This window comes from Bombus fervidus, chromosome 2 (assembly GCF_041682495.2).
Source record: "Bombus fervidus isolate BK054 chromosome 2, iyBomFerv1, whole genome shotgun sequence".
Lineage (NCBI taxonomy): Eukaryota > Metazoa > Arthropoda > Insecta > Hymenoptera > Apidae > Bombus > Bombus fervidus.
The window spans coordinates 22,367,885-22,389,085 of NC_091518.1; the positions used below are offsets into that span (position 1 = coordinate 22,367,885).

General features: G+C 37.4%; 1 protein-coding gene across 9 annotated transcripts in view; it reads left to right on the forward strand.

Moving 5' to 3' along the window:
- The window catches only part of LOC139994486 (protein couch potato), a 183,243-nt gene that overhangs the window by 74,885 nt on the left and 87,157 nt on the right, over nucleotides 1-21,201 (forward strand). For all 9 annotated transcript variants that reach the window (XM_072017221.1, XM_072017194.1, XM_072017212.1 and 6 more), the window contains exon 2: nucleotides 9,919-9,996. In XM_072017221.1, coding sequence (XP_071873322.1) covers nucleotides 9,919-9,996 — 78 coding nt within the window. The remainder of the gene's footprint in view (nucleotides 1-9,918; nucleotides 9,997-21,201) is intronic.

Below are 21,201 nucleotides of genomic sequence, written 5' to 3' on the forward strand. Positions count from 1 at the left end.
TCCGTCTACGCTTTGGTGTACCGAGCGTCGCCAACTTTGATTCACAATTATCGGTCCGTCTCGGTCACGTTCCATCTTCGAACGCGAATGGGACGTTGCTCGTCGCTATGTTTCTTCGTGTTTACGCGCGCCTGCATCGATATCTCTTCGATATCTTTAGCGAATTTGAAAGCGTAAACGAGCATTCTTCCGCCGTTGGCCGATCGCCCGTCGATTCGAAAATTCAACGTCCGAATGCTCTAAAAACGCTGCAAAAATGCTTTTTCGATCGGTGAATGTAAATTTACGAACAGATCGCTCGATGACCGTACGAACTAACGATCTTACTCTGTGTTCTCGCTCGTTTGATCCAATCGAAAGCTGTATGGATGCTCCGAGAACGCTCCTTTATGCAAGCATTTTATGTAACTTTTTTCCCATTGACTTTTGCCTCTTCTTATTACAGTTTGTCATACGTTTTGCTCTTCGACCGTTTATGCCGGATGAAAGCAAAAACTTACCTATCGACGATCGATCGGTGAAGAATTTTCACATATTTTTTGTAGTCCTCTGTCTTTTCGTACAAAGTTTTCATAAAACTCCTTCTCTTTTTCTTCTTCCTTTCGTCTTGCGTTTCAGCAACGAGTACAACCAGAATGGCCAAAGTTTACACGCGAATGATGGGAATTTTGCTTCTGTTACTCGATCTCAATACGACGATATATGACTTTTAACTATTAACGTTTAAAGGAAACACGAACCGGTCACATTGTTGAAAATTCCGTGATAATTTGCAAAGTGGCCGTTTCAATCCTCTCGACAACGTCAAGATTCCTTGTTGTTCATTAAAAACTTGAAAATAGTTAAAAATATATAAATCGTAAAAAGTAATTTCCTTCGGAAAAGTTTCTAAATCAGAAGATATCGTTTCATCGGACTAATATTATCTTATATCATTTTCTTAATCTCTAATTACGACAATGATACGATGTGACACGCGAGAATTTTATTCAACGTTAAGTCAGGCTTTTCGTTCGTTCTCGCTTAAGTACCATTCCATTATTGCTATATCCGAAGAAAAGAAGGTTTTCAGGTTTTCCGACTCTTCTTGTATAATAGTAGGTTTATCCGTACGTTAACGCGAGAAAGTAAGAACGGTGTGAAGAGAACATTCGGTATTAAGAACTTTCACTGCGTTTTTGCCATTAATGGTAGAAATTTCACATTCCGAAAAGGAAGGAAGGCGGTATAATCGCGTATATTCTCCTTTATCGACACAGCCATAGAAGGAGAGCTGTTAACGAGAAAAACCGTAACCAAATAAAAAATAATTCGACTTTTACTAATCTTTTTCGCTCTCTTTGCGTTACAGATAATATTTTCAGAAACGAAATTTTTACGCCGTTAAGATCGATCTCCGTTTAACTAATTTCCGTTAAATGCATTTTATCGATCGTTTTATATACATTAATTAAAGTAAAAAGAACGTTGTAACATCAAATTGAAAGTCGATCGAATGTTGATTATTTTCAGGATAATTATTTCTCATTTACGATTAATATAATCTCGAATCTAACGGACAGTTACGAATAAAGCTTTAATCGGTGAATCTTTAACAACAAAGGGCTTGTTACGGTCGGACGGTTTTTGTCGTTTCCAACGAAGGACAGGAGAGTTTTTAATGTTTCACAAAAGCCAGCCGAGCCGGAAATAATGGTCGGTCGACGAACCGTCGTTTCCCGACTTGACCACGAGTAATTAATTAATACGAGAAAAGATTAACGGAGGATGTGCGCGATGCCGACAAAAATGTCCCATTTTCTACGTTTCGTTGTTACTGCGTTTTCAAATAGAGTCCCGGATTACTCGAATAGCCAACTACTCGCTCGCTTTACAAAACACCCATATATTTTTCTCTTTTAGAAAAACAAGTATTACAGCGGGTAATTTGTAAACAAGCGAATTTTAATTGTATTTTATTCGTCTATTAAAGAAAATTTATATCGATTTAATTTGATTATTAATTTAAGAAAAACTCTACTCAAGGAAAATACTACTGCCTTTTATTACGATACGATACGATACGATAAAAACGATGTTACTCTTACTTATTGTACCAGTAATTAGTAGTAATTACAAAAATAAAGCCTAAGCTAAATAAACGTTTTCAAAACGAAAAAAAAAGAGAAAAAAAAACAAAAATGACACGAAAACAAGCTACAATGATTCATTGATAAACAGGGACTGTATTCACGTTTTATCACGTCTGTCGCTGTGTTCCATTAACAAATTGCATTTGGGAATCGTATGTTCCGAAAGATATAAAAACACGTGGCAATGATTAATGTGTCAGGAGATTCTTATTTACGTTCCATTATATCTGCCATTAAAACGTATTAATAAATTTTATTCAACGATCTCGCGTCGAACAAGCCGAAACAGGCTACGGTAATTAATTCGTCGGAAATGAAAAGGACCTTATTTACGTTTTGTCGCATTAACGAATTATATTCGACGATGGTACTTCGTTTTGAGAAGCACGACGCAAAAACAAGATATAACGAGCTATCTCTGAAAAGAACATCGCTTACGTTTCGTTATATTTATCAGTTATACGTATCGATACATTTTATTCGATCGTATCTTTTTAAAGAACGTCGTCGAACGCGTTTCACGAGCTCGATGGAAAAAAGCGATCAAAGAGATTTCTTTTACTTTCGAGACTAAACCTGTGAGCTATTAATTCGACGAACCATAAATCGCCAGCTTGTAGATATGGATGGATGGGACACTGCGCGTTTTTCTATAGAACCCACCAATTTATCGGTGGATTTGGTTAGCTCCAACAGGTATATGTAAGTAAATGAACTAGTTTTTAGCGGATCGCCGTGGAACGCTGCCAATTTTCTGCGATTGCTAAAACAGTTCACTTTCACCGTTTTATCGGTTCGTTCATCCGTGAATCCAAATTTATGCCTAATACGAAAATTAGGTAGCTGAATTTTTGTTCTCTCGTATCGTAGTTGATCGGTGATTTTACCGTCACCGGTGTCAATTTCGATTTTTCTATTTGTCTGCTCTGATAAATGTTACAATTGTAAGCTCCATGTGTCATTACCGTGATACTGTACGTACGATATCGACGATTGTATTCGGAATAGTTCTTACAGGAGTCGAGATTCACTTTATATTTCTTAAAGTCATTTCAGTTATTTACGCCGAAGCAATTTTCTTGCAGCTTCTATGCCAGTTCCAGATAATTCGATTAATAACGTTGGAAAATTTCTCCTCGTAAATAGTTTCCCGGTAATCTTCCTTTGATTTCACAAAAAGATAACTATTTAACCTGGCGATTTTGTCCGACAAAGTGCCAGACGAGATTTAACTTCCGATCATTCGTGTCGATTTTAATCTGAAACAATTTCAACGAAATAATATACGAATACGTAATTACTCTGTATCTTCTACCGCGATACTTTTATCGGATCTTTGATCCTTCGCGTTACTACGTACGCTTCGTTTCAATTTCAATCTCTAAATAATTGAATTTCGATCTTTCGACCTTTAATTAACTTTCATCCACCTCGTGCAATCAGTGTAGCTCTTTGCGTTTTTCTATATTCGTTGGAAGAATTTGCAAATTCGCAACTATCTGTCTTTCCCCAATTTAGTAACAAGAAAGAAACTAGATTAAGAGAGGAAATGAACGGGGATTAAATTTGATTTCTCGGAAAATCAAGCGTCGCGCCAACGACTTACCGAATCACGTGCCATCCACTTTTCCTGTTCTACTACCGCATGCCGCGTAATTTTTAACCATTTTCTCGGATTAACACCAAGAGACGAATTAAATTAAAAGAAACGGAAAACGAACAAAGATTAAATTCGATTTCTCGAAAAACCAAGCGTCGCGCCAACGAATCACGTGCTATATCCACTTCTATTATTTCGCCGCATTTCGTATAATTTTTGGTCGTTTCCTCGAGTCAACGCCAGGGAACGAATCGAATTAAGAAGAAAGAAAAGATGAACGACGATTAACTACGATTTCTCGAGAAACAACGAACGAATTTTCTTTTATCACCTTTTTCACGATCCCTACTCCACGTGTCCGCTATATCTACCATTTACCTACTGCTTCACGACGAATCACCGTATTCTGTATAATATTACACACGTTTGTTCCATTTTGAGGCAGTTAGGGGAATCGCGTGCTACGCCTTGCGAGTCTTCGGCTGGCGCCGAATTTCATCGTCTCTCGTCGGGACGTACTTGATTTCGCTCATCCGGAAAACCTTAGCGAAGCATCAGGTGCTTGCAGGTGCAAGGTTAAATTGAATAGGCGCTCGTGAATATCAACGTCGTCGTGTTACACGAGCAGAGGGAGTTTAAGCCTCCTTCTTCCGGCACATGCCGAAGTAAACACGGCGTCGCGACGCGCGAATAAGAACGCGAACGTTTCCTTTCTCTTTTTTTTTCGCGATTTCGTCGCGTTATATCGCCACTTTACCTGCAGCGATCCTTCTTTTTACTACCTCGGTTTTTGCCTACGAAAAACACCGCGAAAGCTCAACGATCAACGCAAAGTAATCGGAAAGGATTCGTACAAGATTACGCGCGTTTAGAGAAATTCATATTTTCATGACATTAACTAAAAACGTAGAAGCTAGTGATCTTTAATTTTTTTAATTTCAGATGTTTCTAATCGGACGCTTTTAATAAGATACTTTCGATACACGTCCGGAACAAACGTAAAAAGGAATCTAAGAAATCGACGCGGATATACCGCTGATAATAAATTAAATCAATTTTAAGAGTGGAAATTACTTGAAATTTAAATAGGTTGGAGCAGACGATTACGATCTTTCCATCGTACGTAATACGCCTTTAATACGTATACGTATATATAATCGACGATGTAACGTTTTATGCTAATTTTAAAAAGTGAAAAGGATCGTGAACGAATATGGGTTATTGTTTGCTAATTCGTCAATTAATATCAGGTGCTACAGCCAATAAATCCGTACGATATCTTTATCTAAATCTTTATTTGATTCCGCCATCTACACGATCCTTTCTCGGTAATAGATCGACTGTCGATCGTATAGGATACGAATTACTTCGTGCAAGACATTTATTTCCAAACTATTGCCAATTCGAACAACGAATTAGCTCGTTTTCTCCTATCGATAGATCGATACACTGGTCTTCGTATTTCCATTTTTTCCTCCAAAAGATTATAACTTTTCTGTTGCGACTTTCGTTAAAAAGACATTAAAAAGATATATGAAATCTCGACAAAGTACGAAAACATCGTTATCGATATCCATAATTTCTCGTTTCAATCTAGGCGTTAAATAGTTTCTTAGAAAATGAAAAGTATCCGTTTCGATAAGACGCGAAAAAGTCGTTAACGATTCTTCGAGAATTCTCGATCCTTTTCTTTCTTTCGATCTTACGTTAAAAATTTCCTCGAAGAAGAGGAAAGCTTTTTCGTCTACGAAAACCAGAGCGAAAAATAAAGCGATCGAAACGCGAAGATTCCAAGATCTTGAACTTGGAAGGTCGCTTGAGAAGGATCGGAACACGACAAAATGGAAAGTGTCTGAAAAGAGAAATAGCGAGGCTAGACATCAAACGAATCTCCACCGAGCAGCACCCTCGAAATCAGCGACAGTTCGCATCCGACAATCGTTAATTCGTCGTCAAAGTATCGCGGGGACAGGCGCCAGGTTATCCATTAAAAGCAGTGAAAGCGGCTGGTTGTATCGTTCCCCGTCGTGTTTTCCTTATCCACCTGTTCGCAGCATTGTTTCTGACGCATTACGCGGCACTTTATTCCTGTGGGAAATCGCGTTAGCGAGCGCTTCTCTTCTTCTGCGGAGACAATACGTGAGAAGATGTAGATCGATGCGTTCGCTGCACCGGGATCGATCCCGACAGCGTTCTCACGGGACAGTCCGTACATACGCGCGTTTCCGCTCGAGGAAGCGACTTCCGTCGAATTCCATTGGCCATTCGTCCTGTACCGGGTGTCCGATTATTCGCGTTTTAACGTTTGAATCGGTGGTTCTTAACACCGTTTATCGTATAAAATATGGAACGGTCGAGGTTCCATTGGTTTGGATACAGAGGCGCAAAGACGTAGCATAGGGTACACAGAATGAAACACGTAAATTGTTACAATCCGTACTCCGAAATCGTTACAGAAACACGGACGTGAAATTTGGTCGCGTTGAATGTTTCGAGATAGAAGTTACAGCGAAGAACAATTTTTGAGAGCAATTTTGGATTTTTTCTCACTCACTCGTTAACGTCTATATTCCAAAGAAAGTACGAGCGACGAAAGAATGAGAAGAAAATAGATCGCAGCATTCCTTGGTACTTCGAAATATATTATATAGCGATAAATCAAATTTTTAGATATCGTTGTAATCGAACAATCCGATGGTATTTTCCCGTATTTTCGTTTTTATCGACGAGTATTTGTCTGCCTTTTGCCCTGGAATAAACGATATTTAATCGTGGACTAGGAATCGTGCTGACATTTTTTTCCATTCAATAATTCATACAGCTTAAATTCTACTCCACTTAAAAAGTCTTATCTCGATCGCGATAGTAAATCGAATCATCGGACAGTGAATCCTTTATCGCGAAAGAAAGTTCGTCGGAAGCATAGTACAAGACAGCCTTTTCCATCTGGCGTAGCGCCAAATCAGTATGTAATTTACCGTCTCCGTTTTGCTTACTTCCGTGGCGGTCACAATGCGTTCTCAGGCTGCACGGGAAACTGGGTCAAGAATAGGTTGAAGGGAAAATACCACGAATCCCGACAACTTTCGGTGTTTGCTCAACGTTTGAATTATCGATTGCATATTCAGGTAATTTTATTGGCACAATTGTGAGTAGCGAGAGATCGAAACGGATCGAAGGTAATAATTATTTCGAACGAAAGTTAATAAGCAGATCAATTGTTTAAATTAATTAAATTATTGTTTAAATTAACGTATAAATAAGCAAGAAATCGACGATGAATAAAAAACGGGTAATACTTTACAATTTGACCGATATCTTGGAGCTTTTTCAAGCTTCAATACGTTGGAAAAGATTATTTGAAAAGGTAAAATATCGTTTAAAAAAGTGTTTCAAACGATTTAATTTTCTAAGCTAAAACCAACTATTATTTCCAACTATTATTACGATCGTATACCTCAAATAGACGATACTTACGATTTTTCGCGACATTTTTTAAAACGCTATTTTATCTTTCTAAGTAGCCCTTTTCAATGTATCGAAGTTTCAAGCAAACCGATCAAATTATAAAGCAACGCTTAACACACATAAAAACGATCAACGAGAATAAGTTTATCGATGTATCGATTCAAAGGTTTTCCCACGTCCGTCACGATGACCTGTTTTCTTCGGCTGTTACTACTTTCGCTCTTCCTTTCGAAAATAACCTTCTTCGATTAAAAAGAAGGTTTCTCAAATAGAAAAGAAACGATTGAGAATATTTTTTGAGTATAAACGATCGATGAGATTTTTCTTTACGAATTACAAACATCATCCCATAACTTCGTAGAACGCGAATACTCGATCGTATAATTTTCTTCAAGTTCGTAAATAACTTGTCTCGTCACTGGCACTCGTAAATCTCGTTTTTTCTCCTCTTCCTACGTAACTATTCGCGTCCGTAACGTAGCAATTACTGGATGTTGGTCGCGTGTTATTAGAATCAATATTTTTGTTCTGTCAGACAGTCGCAGTGCGATAGAAAGACACTCTGTAATCTCTTGTCACGCTTAAAACGACACTGGATTTATATAGCAAAAAGAAATCGTCGACGAGAAAGATCAGAACATTGTCACTTTACGTTCGATAATTCTAGTACGTTTAAATTAATTCGATCGCAAATGGGAAACTGCAGAAATGCCCAATGATTTAAACGATGTAAATTAGTAAATACACCGCGTGTAAATTCATACCGAGTTCTAATGATCGAAAGCCATCAATCACGTGACGTAACAAGTAGCGTACAATTACATTCCCATTAAGTACTCCGTTCGTGGCAATTATTAGCTTCTGTTTCTGCCAACAACAAGAAAAATGATGCACGTATCATCGATCTTAATTTCTTTTCTCGTAGCCACGCGTAACGAGTTCGTTAATAAGGCGTCAAAGTCTGTTTCTTTGACAAAAAATGACACTGCGAACCTTGCGCTTTTCGATCGTAAGTTTTCGCCAAGTTCCAAAAATAGTGCGCAACGAACGGAAAACTTTTCGAATGCTCGGTCGATGCAAGCTCGAAATCAAGGGAATTTTTAGCGAATCGGGATGTCTCCCCCGCTTCCTGCCACCTTTATATTCCTGTTTGAGAAACTTTTATTTTCGATGGTTTGGGATGGTTCTCGTCAGATGCGTTCTTTAGATAGGCGACGCGCTTCGAGCGTCGTTTGAAATCGATAAAACGAACCGAAGTGTTTCCTTTCTTCGGAGTGATTTTAATTAAAGAAATCGAACGGTCGTTTCTTCGTTGCGTATTAAAATTCACTTCCGTGCTCGTAATTCGCGATAGTTCAGCTTCAACAGCTTTTCAAGCACATCGTATACTTACTTTTCTTTTTGTCGTACTCTTCGTATCTCCTTAACGTCGCGCAACGTATCTGCTAACGAAATACGGATGGAAAGGAACAAAAGCACGCGGTAGTACGAAAACGTCCGTCACTTAGTCGAAAATAACTCTGCAAGTGCTAGCGCACCATCTATCACTTTACCATGCTCACTTAAAGCTTCATCGTGTACGCATCGCACGTGCTAATCAAGCAAGCTTAATTTAACCCGTAATCCATAACCGATTACGATCCGCGTAATAAGGCTGTCGTAATTAATATAGTCAAGTATCTCGAGAAATGTCTATTTTGTGTTATTTTTCGTTCGCGTTACACCCGATGCCGACGTTCATTTGCTTCCGAATCGAAACTTTTATCAACACATTTACCGGCGAACGTATTTTTTAACCTGATTTTCCATTCGCGATAATTGAATTCTACGTTAAAACGAACAACGTAACGCCTAACTGAATTTACGGTATTGAGCTTTACAAAATAGAATATGTAACGTAGTTTGAACACTTTGGTTGGCGCATATTGCTGCAATTCCGTGAAAATGCGCGGAATTAAATATCGTGCAACGTAAAAGTGACACGAGCAATTTGTATCTTTAAAATTTTATTTCGTTTATCTATTACCGCACTGTCGTGTTTTATCGCTATGCATATCGTTAATTCGCGATTGCGTATACCTACGTAGAGCTGGTAGAAGTAAGAACAAGGCTAGCGCCAAAACGGATCAAAGTATCTTTTCGTATCGTGAAAATACGCGCGATCGAAATTTCTAGTACACGAAGCGATCGGTTGTGACTCTCTCGATTTCTAGACCACGTATAGGTAATTGGAACTTTTTAAAACGTTGCAAAATCGTATAAAACCTGCCAAATTTTTCGTCGACAAAATTCCACTGACAAACTTCTTATCGACAACACGGATAACCTACTCATCGACGATCCTACTTGTTCCCAAAATCCAGGAACCGATCTTCCAACGTCCGTCGTAAGAATCATCGACGAAAACCGAATTACCTTGGATGTAACGAGAGAACCGAGGCGAAATCGGTCGTTAAATTGGCAGGGGAATAGGAGACGAAGAAAAGGTGGTATTACCGTCTCCTATTAATTCGACGATTAGCTGTCGCGAGGGCAGCAGTCAAACAAGAGTAGACTAATTCCAGGTTATCTTCGTCCATCCTTCGTCCCAACTCCGCTTCTTCTTTCGTTCTTGTACGCTCTGCTCCCTTGTTCCTCTCTGTCTCTTCGTTCTCTCCGGCCTTTCCACGATCAGGTTAATTAACTCGATTATCGTTTTCTTTCTTTCTTCTGTCACAGGTGCGCACCTTGTTCGTGAGCGGCTTGCCGATGGACGCCAAGCCGAGGGAGCTCTATCTGCTCTTCAGAGCATACGAGGTGAGTCTTGATTATTTTACAAGTTAACCCAACCGGCCACCGTACGTCTGGGGTATGACCTAACGTTAAGGCTAATCTAACGTTTTTGAAACTAGTATTACTTTTTCACTAATGCTTCTCGGAGCATACGACGCGAGTCTTGATTATTTTACGAGTTAACTTAACTCGCGACCCGTAATTGGAGCATGACCCAACGTTGAAGCTAATCTAACGTTTTTCAAAGTAATCTTACTTTTTTACCAATGCTCCTCGGGGCGTATGAGACGAGTCTTGATTATTTTACAAATTAACCTAATCGGTGAAAGTATACGAAGTACCAGTCTTTTACTAACGCTCTTCGGAGCATACGGGGTGAGTTTTTTTGATTATTTTACAAGTTAAATTAACTGGCCGCTGCGTGATCGAGGTATCACCTCGTACTAAAAATAACCCAACACTTGTGAAACTGATATTGATTTTTCACTAAACGTGTCTATTTTCACTATCGTTTTTCTTTTCCCTCGTTTTTTCTCTTCCTTATGTTTTTTTTTTTTTTTTTTTTTTGTTATATACTATAGTCTTTCGTTCTAACAAAGGTTTCGGTAGATTGCAAGGTGCACTTTAAAATATAAAAGCGATTCAACGTTACTAATCTTCGGTATCTTTCTTCGATATACTACCTATTCTATATCGTTCGAACACGCGTTTATCGTTGTGCCATTCAAATTAAAGAAACAATTTACGTTTAGTTGTAATTTGAGAAAATTTTGCTTCGAAAAAAAGAGCGGAGTATTCCTGTCGAGGTGTTTCTGTCAAGTTTATAAATCTTTTATATTGTTTATCGGAATTAACGCGAATAAATATTATGCATTGTATGACGAGAAAAGAGTAATCTACTTTGCTTAAATCCGAGTGTCGAAGAACGAGAAGCGTGTTAGGTTTCAAAGTTCCAAAATCACCCTGATCGACGATTACGTTCTATCGTTCGTTGTTCAATTCGTTTCAACTTTCACCGATTGGTAATAATCTCAAGCGCGTATGCGATAAAATGGTAAAATTTAGAAAATTACGAGATCATAAAATCTGGAGAATTAGAAAATCACAAGGTTATAAAATGTAGAAAATCAGAAAATTACGAGATCGTAAGATTTCGAAAATTAGAAAATTAGAAAATTACAAACTCACAAAATCGAATTTAGAAAATTACGAAACCGTAAAATTTATTGTCACGCGAATTTTGCGCTAACGATATAAAGAGAAAAAAATGTTTATTGCAGGATTTTTCAAAGTTCGAGATATATAGCTGGAGAAGTAACGACGTTGACCGCGGCTTTTACCCAGAAATCGGAGTAGATATCGCGCCGGAGAATCCGTACGAATCGTTAAAGAGACACGATAAGGGTTGAAGAACGGAGTACATTTCACGTAACTTTCCCTCTTCCAATCGTGAGTTTTCAGATAAACGGGTTATTCGGCATTCGATTACGTGATTTCATCATCTCCTTCGTCGTAACACTCTCCAACTTACTTCTCTAGGGAGAGGCAGGTGATTCGACTTGCCTGAGCTTAAACTCGATCGAAATTTGTCGCAGGTGTCGGTTAATCAACTTTGGGTCGATTTAAGTAAACGCCGACTAATAGATTCGTGTACTTACATGTAACGAACGTAGAATATTTATTTCCCTCGTCGTTTTTCCTTTCTCGTAGTCTACCGTTTTTTATACATCTTCTTTCCAATTTGTCATTGAACTGATAAATAAATAACGATAGTTGCACATGTATTGCAAAAAACGTAAGATGCCCCTTCCTCGTTGATTTATTCATCTGTCGTAATTTATCGATGTTTAGATTATTGAACTTTCGTACAAATTACTCGACACTTTGAATTTTAAAAAGAAATACACGATATTTCTCATTTTACTTCTTTATTTACTCATTTATCAATCTTTAAATACTTACCTAATTATTCTAACTAATAGCTGTCGTTTTACTTTCTCGGTTATGTATCTACCTTTCGATTAATCTATCGTTGACCTGTTAAAGGAACCGATAGCTCCGCTTGTTTAAAGTAAGAACGAGATGAGTTTCGGATAAGTTTCAGTAAATGAACGTATCTTAATCTAAAAAAGTATCATATTTGTAATTCCTTAGGATTTATACGTAATAGAACCAATTTAAAACTAGGTACGTATAAACGCAATCGACAATTTGAAGCGTAAACTCTGCGCGAAAATTCTGTTACGCGTTCGGTTCAAAAGTATCGAACTATACTTGGGTGAAATAGCATCATCGTTGATATAAACCAACCTTAACTCGTTTGAGAGAGAGAGAGAGAGAGAAAGAGAGATTATAAAACGAATTGTGCTATCGTGCATTAAATTTAAGAGATAATTTGAAAATGTAAACGATCTTTTAATTGAATTGTATCTAGCAACTGCGTTAAAAATTATCACTGGGATTTCCTCTATATCGCTATCAAAGCAATTTAGTTTTGTTCAGTATGAAAGATTAATTTGCTTCAAACGAGTAGAATCGGATAATATCGATTCAATGGCACTTGCAGAACTATCGCTTAAATGAGAGCTACTTGTACAAGAGCTGAACATATTTCGTATAACTTTATACGCGAAAGTTAATTATTTCTATAGACGAGATGAAATTGACGGTTTAAAGATCCCTTTTTAATCAGACGTCAATTATTTCGTAAGTTATTTAGAAGGTTACTGATTAAATTTAGAATATTGATTTCTAATATAAATTATACTTTCTTACATTCGACAATTTGTTGTTCCAAACGTCTTTCGTATTCGCTTTTCATATCGAATCAGAAAAGGGATTCATCGATGATCTTAATTGTCTTATCGACAGGACAATCTGCGACAAATTATCTTGAAATTCCATATTCAGTTCATTCTTTGTCTACGAGACTTTTCGATTCTTGTAATTAAGCAGAGTATTTAAAAAAAAAAGAAAAAAGGATCACTCCTGTCAAAGTCTGAGGAGAAATCAGTTTTCACGAGTTAGAATTCAAGAATATACCTTACTACCAAAACTTGACATAAGATATAGTAGGAGAAATACATTATTATTAAAACGAAGAAGATGAATTTTTCTACCTGCCGAAGCTTCGTATCGTTAGTGTCCAAAATCTCAAATAAATTGACTCTATGTTAGCAAATATTTCAAACGTAATATATTCGAAATGCGACAACGCGACGGCAAATAAAAGGGAAATTGGTGAATTCGGACGGAGATTCGTTTTATTTATTAATCGTTATAACGAGTACTTTACTTTAGTTATTTCGCATATTTTTATACGTCATACGCGTTCGATGCAATTTTACATCTCTAGATTAAATAGAATAAATGCATAAAAATTCGCAGCGCGATAATAACATTTTCGGTATCGCGCGAAGAGGAAATTACGTCCGACGTAATATCTTTCCTGAAACGTTGAAAGTCAACACCGCGTATCGAAAGGACACGATGGTTTTGCCAGGAAAATCTTGAAACGGAGAGGGAGAGCAATTCTATCGCCGATTCTCTCTTTTTTTTATCGTTAAAATTGTCACGGCCATTGGGATATTCTTGTCTGCGGCTGACACGCCGTTATCCTTCTCCACTGTCACAGAATTCTGCCTCCACGCTCTGACAGCCGACAGCAGCCATCCACATTTTCAGTTATCGTTGGCTTTCTCTCTATCGATCGAATTAATTCAGCCTAATTTAGCTGCAATTTATTAATATTTGATTAATAACGGAAATATCGAGGGATCGATAGTACGAGTACGAGTGAAATACGATGACAATGACGATGATATATTTGGTTTATCCCGACCGATGTTCGTGATATTTTCCAGGATTGCGGATAGAAATTAAATATCGCGTATGACACGTGGTTTGTTCTGACCAATATTCGACTAATATTTGATGTTTTAATACGGTACCGTCGTAATAGTGTTGATTGCGAATAATTGATGTTTCGATAGAGACTAAAGATAACAGTATACGTGTATGAAAATGAAATGTTTGTTTAACGATAATACTTCGATTACGTCGTTTAATCACGAGTTAATATATAATATTTTATACGATATACGTTAAAGAGGAGTTCGTGATAATACGTAGTGTTATTTAATTTGTTAGAATATTCGATGCTATAGAAAATTAGGGATGATATTGCACGTTAAATTTAGATATAACGACGATGATACGTTAATTACGTCTATTAGCGTTGAATTAATGTTTAATATTTCGTATCACAGACATAAAAGAGGAATTTCAAATAAAGCATAGAGATAAAGTGTAATAATACTTAATTAGGAATATTCGATTCCCTAGGAAATTAGATATAATACTGTCGGTATATGGAATTTAAATACAATAACGACGTTTCAATTACGTTCAATCATATTAAATTAATAAGAACGATCGATATCGAGCATTAAAAACCGTTTGTCGTACGTATACGTTACAAATCTGGGATTTGAAATACAATGGACAGCAGGTAATTATCGATAAGAGAAGTCTGAAAAATAATTTCCTCGAATGTGATAGAAGCGTTTTTAAGGGTATCGTAATTTAAATTATACGTTAGATAAAAGTTATATTTTCTCTGGTATTTTCTTGGTTAAAGCGATAACTGCAGCAGTGATAAGGGAACGAAAAACGAACAACGAGAATGATAAAAGGGAGAAGTATAATATTTGATCGCAACGCTGATCCGACGTTTGCCATTTGATTAAATTAACTAATTAAATCGCGAGCGTGTTAACTGAACGTGAATTAATTAGTCTGCTCGTAGATTGGCAATAGCGAAAATTAAAAATGAGCGACATTTATCTTGCATATTGCGTCCGATTTAAATAATAATTGCTACGAGCAATTAAAGTAACATTACGTTATATCAAATAACCTACTTATAGACTCGTATAACGTACGATACAAGAAACACGAACGATATACGACAGTCCGTAATATCGATATCGTTTCTTTTTTAAATTAACCAAGGAACCTTCCGACTCTTCGGATCTACGTTTTACATAATTCATTTCGTTAACAATGGTACAAGATTTAACGAAATCTACATAATTTACCACATTACGCTCTCAGAGGACTTGCTTTGTTAATAAATAATAGACTTGGCGTTACAGTTAACTTCATCGAGAGTGAACAGTAGAACACTCCTATTGTATCGTATATCAGAATACTACTTGAATCTAACAACTCGAAATTTTAATTTCAACGCTCCAACCTTTCTTTCTATATAAATGTTATTAACATTGATCAATTTTTACCAATTTTTACCTTCATTCATATTCATTATGAGAATGATATCCTATCGCATTGTACGTAAACTCGTAGTATCACGTCATATATACTTCCTTTACCAACTATTCTGATCTCAGAATTTTTTCTTAGCAAATAGTACATTTAATAGTACATTTCGTTGTAATCAATTCACTATCAAATAACAAATAGGAAATTTACACGATAATAAATTAATGGATAAAAATCCTTCGCCAACGCGATACTCTTCACGCGACATTCTCTTACGTAATCGCCACGCTTCGTCACATTTTGCACGATACATTTCGCTAGCAAGTAACGTTCGAAACTCCAAACAAAGACTCGCCTGTACCAGTAAGTAGCTACGTTATATCCTTAATACTCCTTTACATAATTTCTACGCTTGGTCATATTGTAATAGTTTCTGCATAAATCTATTTCGCTATTAAATAACAGATAATACATTTTCATAATACATGGCGCATAAAAGTTCTTGTACGTACAGTGGCAAGCGAAAGTTCAAAGAGTAAAACGGGAAAAAATGCGCTGTAATTTTGCGAAATTGTATTTCTAATTAACGAAAGACTCGAACGATGTACTTATACTCGTACAGGCTGCCCGAAAAAGCCGCTAAAGATTCATTGTAAGATAAAGATTAATTGTCTCGCCAGTTACAATAAACGTCCGAAATTTCCTCTTTCCGCTAGAACGCAGGCTTTCGTTCGTCGAATTCTTTCGAAGACTCCTGGCTCTTGTAGAAATATCAGTAAATGCATTTGTGTCTGTACCGCGATTCTATATAAAAATTCTATTAAGAACGACTTTCTCGGAAATATTCTTTAAACGCTTATAACTCTTCGATAAAGCACTTTGCGACATAAGTTTGTACGAACTCTTCTTAGCTACTTGACTAGGGCTTGCAATCCCGCGGGACTCGTTATTTTCAATCCCGCGAGACCCCGCGGAGAAGATATATTTAATAAGGAAACAAATTTCATCTAATTTAGGATAATCATTCTTAACGATGAAAGTCAAAATCAATCGAACAGAAACGAAATCTAGATGTAAAAATAGCTTCTATTTTTGCTATGTCCAAACGAGATGTCAGGTTGACGACGATATGTTTTATCTAACAATTACAAACGAAATACACGTAGATTCGCAAACGTGAAGACGAAAGAGATTTTGTTACGCGTTCCTTATCTCGCGGATATTTTTTCTGTAAGAAACGCGTAGCAAAATCTCTTCTCTTCTATGTAAACGTTTCGTCGCTTCGATGAAATTCATTATTTTTAAGTACCGAAACCTTTCAGCCTCTCGCAAATTAGCAAATTTTCGTAGCAATAATTTTTAACGACGACGATCATTATTATCGATGATAATTTTATATCGAATATTCGAATCACGAAGCACAATATTACCTCGGACTATTGCACGTTTCGAGATAAACAGGTCGTCGTGCGCGTCGTCGTTCGTACAGTTTTAGTTACACGCACAGGCCAGCAACATCGTACGGGATCCCGCAGCTCCAATTTAACATAACGCGGGGCCAAAAAAATGGCGAGGAGTACCGCGGGACCGTGGGATCCCGCTTTGTGGGATTCCAACTCCTACGTTTGGCCTTATTAACACGTACTACCTATAAGTTTTGTCCCGACCTTTGCTGTTTCACTCTCTGTACACAAGTATCAATTTAAAACTTTCTTTCGTCCGTCGTTGTAACCCGTAAGCTTCGTCCCGTTTCGCACGATCCATTTCACCGGTGACTAACGTTCGAAACTTTCAATAAAAACCTCTGGTTCGCAAAGCCGCGGGAAAAGAAAAAGAAAAAGCAAAAGAACGGGAAACAACTTTCGCAAGCACTGGAGCAGCACGAGGCAAACTGCAATTCGACTCCGCGTCGATTTTTCCCAGGCATCGATCGCGGCGAAGAAAACACTCCGCTGCGAATTCCCTTTTTCCCCAGAAAAATTTTGCACCGTCGACGAAAATCGTCGCTTCGTCGAATCCGCGTCGAACTTCTTCCGTCGAGATTCGCTCGAAGGAAACAAACGACACAAAAGTAACTCACGATTGGAGCTCGCCGGGAACTCCTAGTCGGATTCATCGATGAAATAACGGCCACTTCGGCCGATTTCTCGAAAAATTTATCGCCCGCGATTCGTTATCGTCGTCCGCGACAGACTTTCTTTCTTCTCCTCGGTTGGTCGTGCGACCAACGAGTTCTACGATCCGAGCAGACAACATTTCGCCGCCGAAATTAGAAACATCTTTCGTATTCGTACCCCGTTCGGTGCTTCAGAGATTATTTTTATTTATTACATTTCTTCGCGATAGTGTTATTGAATCGATCGTATTTCAAACATATTGAAACGGTTGTCGTGGTTAGCGAGAGTATAGATTTTATTTATACAAGGATGAAAAGATCGTGGCAAGATTTAGATACGGGAACGAGGAATTAGACAGCAAATAGTGGGAAGCGGGACGAAGCAAAAGGTGCGAATCTTGCGAAACAGAATGTGAAAGATTGGAACGTGTAGCGAGGAGATGCAACAAAGTGGGAAAAGCTGACGAAGATCTAAAGAGAATGCTGGATGAATCTGCAGAAGGATGGATATCCGTGGATGAGAGAATTATCGAAGAAACGCGATCGTAAAAGATAACCACGAATAACGAATCACGGTAAAAAGTAAACACGAGGCAAACAGGATAAATGTAGTGCATACATAGATGTCATCAAAATGTAATATAAAGTAAACGCAAGTAAGATGAAGGTATGCAAAACGCGTTGACCCCTCGCAATCACGAAAGGCCAGTGATAAGCTGCCATTCCATAAATCTTACTCGTTTGATACGCAGGGTTTTTTGGATAGCGAATGATTAATTAAATATCAAGTAGCAAAAGAATTCGAACCAATGCTCGTTACTCTTTCTGTGATATTAAATTTCGCCATTATCTAATTAATCGCTCGACGCTGATAAAGTACCCGGTGCATCTACTAAAAAAAAAAAAGTTAAAAATCGTAGAAAGTTGCACTTAGAACTTACACGCTCTTGTTAACAACTGTGTAAGCTACCATGTAAAAGAAATCCAACGTTTATATCATTTATAACAGTTCTTTTTTTTTTTATAAACCTTCTTAAAGTTTGAATTGTTACAAACTTTGCATCGTTTGTACATGCATCGAAGAATATATAAGATATAACTGAAATATACCGACTTATCTATATAACGATGCAATACAAAATCCGTATTCCAATGATAAAGTAATCATTGTAACGGCAAGGTAATGATTAAGCAAAGCTTAAAATCTCGTGGCTTTGTCCTCGTGACGCTACGTTCGATCGCTATATCGTACAAGAGAAAAGATATACGTGAACTTGGAAGCTTCGGAGGATTATCGGTTCATGGGAGAACAAATTCTTTTCTTTTCTTTTAAACGTTAAGATTAAAAAATTGGATTTTCCCGCTTGCCAGACTGCCGTCGACCGCTTCGGCATTGGGATTCGAGTTCGAGATTCTCTGCCGCTTTATCGATCGGTGGTTTCTCCTTGACAGATAGGCCAGATCGATCGCGAAGGAAAGTTCGTGTAAGTGGTATTACCGAAAAGAAATTTTACGATATCGAGGTCGCCACGATGCACAAGTTACGGGCACCCTTCGGCTGCAATATGTTTCGCCGTTTCCTTCTCTCCTTCCCCCCGTCTTCCGATGCTTTTATACAAATTAAAGGCTGTTACGAAACGATGGATCGCCGTTTTTCCGAGATGGCGTGATCGTTTGAATACGTTCCTCGGTATAGAATGTTAACATCCTACGACGTTTGCGAGCCGCTCGAGAATCACGTCGATCGAGTATATCAATCGAAATGTAGAGGAAAATTAGATTCACGACCGTTATTTTTTAATGTTCGGGTGACAGATTGGCTGGGCCAATTCTGACTTATACTTCGTGTTTATACTTCCGCAATTATTACGCATCTATTTACGTATATTATTCGTTATCTTATCGAGCCATATAGAATTTTTTTTCTTTTTTCGAAAATTTATCATCATACACACAGAGGTGAACAAATCTTTCGTTCGATCGTTCACCCTGTTAGAATAAAGACATTCGATGTTTGTGACAAATATAACGATTTATGATATGACGTATCGTGAGAAATACATTCGAATCAAGTCCTTTGTTCATTGGGATTATCGTGATAAATATATTAATGAAAATAAGTGTTTCTTTCGTTGAGACATTGGACGTTGATTATGTACATTATGTTTATTCTGGTTAAGAATTTTATGAAAAGCGAAGAAGTTTTCACGACAAATGGTAGAACGATAAAGTCAAGATACAAATAATACTAACCGTTTTGAATTTTCGACACGAGTATAACAAATGGTTTATTAAAAATTCCAATATATTACAATAAATCCGCCTACAACCGCTCGACAAGATACTATTACCACAGGGGTGCAAAATTTACCGTGCAAATATTATCACGAGACTGCAGTGTGTGCCGGTTAAAGGTTAAAGGTGACTCGCTTTCAAGGAATCGTGTCACCGGTACGCGACATCCAAGGAGGATATCCGCTGGAAAATTTAATATCGCCAATTAAACCTGGATCGATAGAAGATATTAAAATTCGACGCTTATTTATGGTTGAACTGATTCCAATATCAATGTACGGCCATTCAAAAGTTTTAAATAGCTGGTCTGTGTTTTTATTCCATTATCAGCGTTTTTGAATTTCAATTAAGATTCATTATTTTTTCTTTTTTGTCTTTAAACGTACTTGTTTCGTTTGAATAAGATTACACAATTAATTAATCTTTAACAATAGAAACATCAATCGATATTTTGATGGACTTAAGCTCCTTTGTTCTCTAAAAGCTTGTGCATGCTTCTGACAAACTTAATGTTAACTTTCATTAGGATTGAAATACGTTTGTATATTCTTACGTTACGTTAGTTGCATCGTACCATTATAATTCTATAGTTATTTACGCAGGTAGTTGGTAATTCATGGTACGATCGAAGCCGGAGACGTTCAACGGCTCGGAATAAGACGAACCTTCGTTTTTGAGAAAATCGAATTTGAAAATTTCTAAGGTATGTGAAATTGGTAAGATACGCGAATTTGAGCAATTGTCGATCGAACGGGAATGGGCGATCGACAAGAGTTTATTCTACGTTACGCGACTATTCGTTGCCTGAAAGTAAGTTTGAAAACGAAAAATAGAAATTTGTGGTTCAAGGGTTTCTTTTGGAGAAAACAGAACTGGAACACGTCGAGCGAAGAATTGGCGGTATACGCGTACCAGATAAATTTTCAAATTCAATGTTCTCGAAAATGAGATTCCAGGCGAAAATATTTGATTCTACGTTTCCGACTTATTTTCACATGCAGAATAGTCTGTTATCGATTATCTTCTGCTCAGCTGGGAATCGAGGAAATTCACGCGTGCTTCGCAAAGTTTCAAACCTAATTTTCCCAAAAACGAAGTTTTGCTCGTCTCATTTCGTAATAAAACGACGAAACGATAATAACGAAATAAACACCGGTAACCGATAGAAACCTTCCTGACCTCGTTTCTTCCATGAATCGCATTTCATCCTTCGTATAGTATGTAAATCACACGTTTGAACAGTATATTATATATTTATCGCATAGTATATTAGGTGTTTGAAAACGTTCGAGCCAGCGTTAAAGTGGCAGTAGCAATCCGAACGTTCTACCCTCGAGAATATTCTTTTGGATTTTGCTGCTTTTGATTTTGATTTTACTTACTTCGATGGTAAAAGCGGTAAATACAAGTACACGCGTATTACAGTTAAGTAACAGAGTGAGTAGTCTGACTAGTTCAATCTACTATCTATTATTACTCGGCTCGTACACTTATATATTGCGAGTTTATAACGCTTATAAATCAGTCTATCAATG